The following is a 6131-nucleotide window of genomic DNA, read 5'->3' on the forward strand; positions in this document are numbered from 1 at the left end:
CGTGAACAAGAGGAAGGGAGGCAAATCCATTGCTTCTCTCTCTCTCTCTCTCTCTCTCTCTCTCTCTCTCTCTCTCTCTCTCTGCATACCCTTCCCTTCGTGCTTTTACTTTGCTTTGCCTCCCCACCCCCTGGGAAATCCATGCAGACGCCAATGCTTGTAACCTGCCTTTCGATAAGCTTAACCCTGAATACAATAATTTGAACGTACCTTTTATTTCGTATTCATGTGAGTGGGATTTTACTCCAAAATGAATTCAGGTAAAACTCATAATAATTCTCTCTCTCTCTCTCTCTCTCTCTCTCTCTCTCTCTCTCTCTCATCTGCATATGTGCACAATCGATTGCGAATGTATATATGGAGACTATGAAACGTACATATAGTTCATTTGTGTGTATTTTTTAATTCAGCTTACCGACGAGCAAATCGAAGAGAGTAAGTAACATTTCACGTAATGATTATCTATGTAACTCTCTATCTATGGATCTATTGATCAATCGATCTGTGTATTTATTTATCAATCTGTATTTTTTGTCAGTATACTTATCATCGTGCATGCTTGTCGTTATGTATGCATGGATGAATGGATATATGCTTGTATGTATGTATGTATGTATGTATGTATGTATGTATGTAGGTAGGTAGGTAGGCCGATAAATCAGCCCTTCACCCGTGATGATATTGATTTTAGGGTGATGGGCTGATATCACCTATTCATTAAAAGCTGTAATTATCTGCATAAAAATTTGGTTGCACACATCGATGTATATTTTATACACTTACCGGTATTTCTCGTGGCTGTGCAGCTACCGTCGGCTGAAGGATTCTTCTAGTGACATGTAGATTATATTTCCTGAGACAGTCATATGTTTGGTGACTTGTAAATCCACATGGAATAGCACAACCATCTTTCATGAGGCCATTTTGAATTTTGCGCTTGATGTGGCTGTCACCAATTTCCGGTATGTGTCTAAAGTGCACGCGGGCTTGTTCCGGAATGATTTGCATACAGCAAAATTGCATATTTAATGAACAGGTGACATCAGACCCACAACATCGTCCATCAGTATCAACACAGATTTGTGGGGTTGATTTATCGGACATGTATGTATGTATGTATGTATGTATGTATGTATGTATGTATGTATGTATGTGTTTGTGCTTACGTGAATATGAAGATAAAATAGTTGATAAATATTCTCGTAAACGTATTGTCAGCTGTACGAAAGAAAATGGTCAGTAAAAGCACTCTTTAGGCTGTTTGGTATTTGACCTGCTTCAAGGTCATCTTCCGTAACATTTATTAATATAAAATGCTGCTATTGATTTTACCCATAAAAAGCGCGCACTCTTCTACGATTAGCTTAGACCCACGTCGGCCGTCGCTAGTGCACCAACAGATCAGTGTTGTGCTGTTCGGTTGAAACCATAAATAGAACAAATCTGTAGACCCCTATCTATATACGCATGATACGACGGTAGAAGTGGGTCTACGTTGTTTGTAGTTGCTTGCACGTTTTATATGAGCTGAGAAGACAGATTCTTTGCATGATACTCTGTTCAATAGGGATCAGAGATTCCTTCGAGAATTTCGACATGGATGGATCTGGTACTCTAAATGCTAGAGAGCTGGCGAACGCGCTGCGGATGACAGGGCTAAACCCTACAGATAAGGAGGTGGCGAAGATCCTGAATCAACTAGATAAAAACCGTAAGTAAATATGTACATACCCCCCTCTCTCTCTCTCTCTCTCTCTCTCACATATATACACACACACTTTTCATTTCCCTGCTGTTGATATTTGTCATGACCTCTTAATAACTGTCGAAGCAAATAGTAATAGAAAGCAAAATGGCGTTTAATAGTAATTAAAATCGCCCCTTAAATATCAGTAATTCACTTGTGAGAAAATGGGTTGGTCTTTGAATATTTGAATGAATGTTGTTCAATACTGATGTAGTTACGTCATGCGCAGAAAAAAGCACGGCTAATGAATATCCCTGTTATCAGAGGTCTCCCATGGAACGCCAGAGCTGTCTTAAGATAATTATTTTTATTATATGATGTGGAAACCTCTTTATATGATGTGTTTTTGTACTTATATGATGTGGAAACCTCTTTATATGACGTGCTTTTATACTTATATGATGTGGAAACCTCTTTATATGATGTGCTTCTGTATTTATATGATGTGGAAACCTCTTTATATGATGTGCTTTTTTCATAGACTCCACTTAAGTTACAAATATGCTGTCAAACCTAGGTACGTCAATGCCTCTTATTACCGAGTCAGTGGTAGTAACGAAGTCAAGCCCGGCCCTAGGATGTGCGGGGCCCAAGGCTGCAAGCGATGAGTGCGGGGCACCAAGCAAAAACAATTGCATTGCGGTGTTGATTTCCTGAAAGCGCGGTTGCCTCATTCGCCTTGCCCTGAGGCAGGGCCTGAATTACGTCCATTAAATAATGTAGGAAAAGTTCCGGTTTTGGAATTATCGAGCGTGTGTACCGATTCTGAAAGAATTTGTGAAGAGGGTCAGAGAGAAAAGAAAGACTGACAAAGTTTGGTTTTGTGTGGTTTAGTTCTTTATGTTATTTTTGGTGCGAAGGCAATTGGAGTAAAGTGCTGGTCCAACGGTACGATTCCAACCCGTGCCCTTTTGGTCGTTAGCTCGTCAAACTTACTACTGAGCCATCCCGGCTCACAGACTAACAAAGTGTGTGTGTGTGTGTGTGTGTGTGTGTGTGTGTGTGTGTTTGTGTGTGTGTGTGTAGATAGATTATGTGTTTAACTTTTGTCCATAATTGTAGATTGTAATGATCATTTGTAAACAACATATTACATAACTAATTTTTGTCCAAGATGGTACATTATGTTTTCGATTTTTCCTTTGGTAAAATCCATGGTCTACCTGATATTTGTCAGGTTATTTGTTCGAATTTAAGTAAACAGACCGGACCTTGTTTACGAATTTGATAGAAAAGATATTTGCATTGTGTTGTAAGTCAGGCAATAGTCTGTATATAACGAAGCAAAGAGAAGATCTAATGCCTTCATCCAAAACCTTTTAAATCCCTTATACTTCATCCTGCTGCCTTTGACATTAATTATTCGGCCTATTCTGCCCCGAACATTTAGTCAATTAACGACTGCACCGTTTCACTGTATTTAAACATTTCGTAGTATCATTTTGGATCGAACACAGCAGAGGCTGCCATTGTCAACATTGTTGCTCGATTTAAACCAATATTCGTTGCAGATCAAAAGAAATACGAAAAGGCGGTAAATATTGGAAAGATCCATATTAAAATTAGGCTAGCTACTTTTTGAAGTGCAAGTATTTCTGGAAAACAAGTTGCTATTTTTTTAATAGTTTTGATTCGCTATATACTCCCAATATGATGTCAATTTCTGGCCTTCTTTGTTACATTTTAGGGGAATTCTACCACAGAATTTGAATCATTTAATTTTTTATAGAGAAGTGTGTGGTGACGTGGTGGGTTTATATACTTGGAACCTATTTTAACAATGGTCATCAATAGGTCATCAATATTATTTTTCAGGGGACGGGCTCCTGAGCTACAACGAATACAGGGAGATAGTCGGACCTCAGTTACTTCTTCTTGGCGAGAAGAATCAAGCGCTTGAAGATGCGTTCCAAGTTTATGACAAAAATGGTGACGGTCGGCTCAGTGAAAACGAGTTCCGCTCTATGCTCCGCGACAAGGGCGAAGAACCGCTGACTGATGCGGAAATTGATGAACTGATGACACAGCTAGATAAAGATGGCGACGGGACCGTCAGCCTAAAAGGTGAAATGGTTTTTTTTTTATTTTTGGGTGGTTTGATTGCTTTGTTGTGCTGATTAGAGAGTGGTAGTTTGTTGGTTGATCGGATAGCTTGGACGTGACGCGTGGTTGGTTGTTTCTATCAGTGCGAGGATGCTGGAGTTGGTGGATAGTTGGATATATTTGGCTGATTATTCGCTTATTTGAGGGAGATATTTACAGTTGCAAACGTTGATATACTATAATGGTGTAACAGGGATTTACTGTCACTTGAGAAAAGGAGTTCTATTTTAACGTATAAACGTGTGTGTAGAGGCATACATATACTGGGTCAAATGACGAAATGATCATTCGTTCATTCATTTAAAATTGGAACTAATCCATTATTATTGTCGAAGTTGAGTTTGAGGTATGTGTTGCTTTTGGATTGTGTAAATAAAATTGCTGATTATTACACGTCAAATACTTCCGGCAGTTTACACAGTGATTACGATTGGCGATAAGATGCAAATAATTATATTCAAGACATTATGTACATACACCCACACAATAGCAATGCATATAATGAGCCAGGGTCTTCGTTTATCTTCTTGGCTGATCTGATTTGTTTTAAAGTTGATTCTCATCGATGATGATGGTGATAATATTGATATTTCCCTTATTATTACTAGTTTTTATATTCGATGTCGTCCCTGCAGTAGTCAAGATGCTTTCGCAGTTTTCATTATTATGGACCTCAATATTACCATTTCATGATAATGACGGTAGTAGTAGAAGTGGTGGTTGTAAACCCAACTACTTGTAACAGACGGGTTTTCGGATATCACGAATGCGTTATATTTTTTACTAAATATACTAACCATGATTATTTAATCACTTCTCTTTATAGAGTTCAAGGCCCTTCTCTCTTCACTCTAGGACCAGTCTATTTATTTGAGAGAACGAAAAATGGACAACAGGACTCGGTCGTCTTTTACAATATCCTGAGAGTGCAGATCGCTTCTGTAATTCTGCCTTAACATTCTTATTTCATCTATTTTACTTGTACATGTATTGACAATAAACGAACGACAATAATAGAACATTCCTATCTACTTCTCCAAGGAAACCGTCTTCTGTCCAAATTGTAATCATGTATCCATGTATCGATGTGTAATATCCATAGAGACGTATCTGCCACTGCAGCTACAAGTCCTTATTCACAATATCATAAATCAGTCAATGTTTTCTTGCTTTTTTTTTTCTTCATTTGAGGACATTTGCATTTATATTGACGTAACTAGATAAGCTTCCAACACTTGTTTAGTGTGTATGATTTTGCTTCTAAAAAGAACATTGTTTGACATATTTTGTGTTTTGCAAAACAAATAGAAAAGTTAGTGTATTTTTTTTTCATTATTCATTGACATAATATTGTCTAATTGAAGATTTGATGTTAGATACATAAATAATTTCTATTTGTATAATCCATGTAAGACTCAAGTACATTCCGATTTAAAATATAACGAGAAAGTCTAATCATGGCAAATAATTGTAATTTAATAGAATTAAATTCGATTATTTTATTGTGACCTGTTGTTGAAGTATAACGTACAGGTAATGTGGGTCTTCTCGTTGAATAAAGCAGTCAAGGCCTAAAAATATTGTTTACAAAAAAGCATGGTGACGACCAAGAGACTGACAGACAAATTAAAGACCGACAGACAAAATGGGTTTGATGTCCAAAATATTACAGTTCCATCGTGTAGATTTTAAAACAAAAAATCTATGTATATTAACAGTATGCACATTTTACATTCATTTTCACTGCATGCAAGTAGATGTATATATCAATCTATATATCTATCTCTCTATCCTTCTATCTATCTGTATATCTATCTCTCTAAATATCTCTCTCTCTCATTCTCTCTCTCTCTCTCTCTCTCTCTCTCTCTCTCTCTCTCTCTCTCTCTATATATATATATATATATATATATATATATATATATATATATGTGTGTGTGTGTGTGTGTGTGTGTGTGTGTGTGTGTGTGTGTGTGTGTGTTTCTATCTATCTATCCCACTTATAAGCTAATATAAATTTCATTTATTTTAATGACTCTTCCTCAAACTGTTTTGCAACGAGTTACTGTAAGAAAAAATAAACTATTAGAACTATGCCAAAATACTTGTACCAAATGTCGTACAGCTAGAAAATAATCAAATTATATCTCCAAGATGAGCCTTATTAAAGCAAGCAAAGTATACAAAACAAAAATGAACTTTTACATAAAAAAAGAGAATAATTACTCGGAAATGAAAAGAAAAAAACATAAACAAATATGATTGAAATAATCTTTTGAGG

The 6131-nt window shown here is 36.6% G+C and overlaps 1 protein-coding gene across 2 annotated transcripts in view; it reads left to right on the top strand.

Annotated features, from left to right (window-relative positions):
- LOC149797835 (uncharacterized) overlaps positions 1 to 5358 on the top strand; it is a 53537-nt gene extending 48179 nt beyond the window's left edge. For both annotated transcript variants that reach the window (XM_089962851.1, XM_089962850.1), the window contains exons 2-5: positions 411 to 435; positions 1568 to 1711; positions 3563 to 3811; positions 4677 to 5358. In XM_089962851.1, the coding sequence (XP_089818977.1) occupies positions 1597 to 1711; positions 3563 to 3811; positions 4677 to 4705 (393 nt within the window). In that variant the 5' untranslated portion in view covers positions 411 to 435; positions 1568 to 1596 and the 3' untranslated portion in view covers positions 4706 to 5358. The remainder of the gene's footprint in view (positions 1 to 410; positions 436 to 1567; positions 1712 to 3562; positions 3812 to 4676) is intronic.
- The last annotated feature ends 773 nt before the right edge of the window (positions 5359 to 6131 follow it).

This window comes from Sinohyriopsis cumingii, chromosome 6 (genome assembly GCF_028554795.1).
Source record: "Sinohyriopsis cumingii isolate HCF-2022 chromosome 6, ASM2855479v2, whole genome shotgun sequence".
Taxonomy (NCBI): domain Eukaryota; kingdom Metazoa; phylum Mollusca; class Bivalvia; order Unionida; family Unionidae; genus Sinohyriopsis; species Sinohyriopsis cumingii.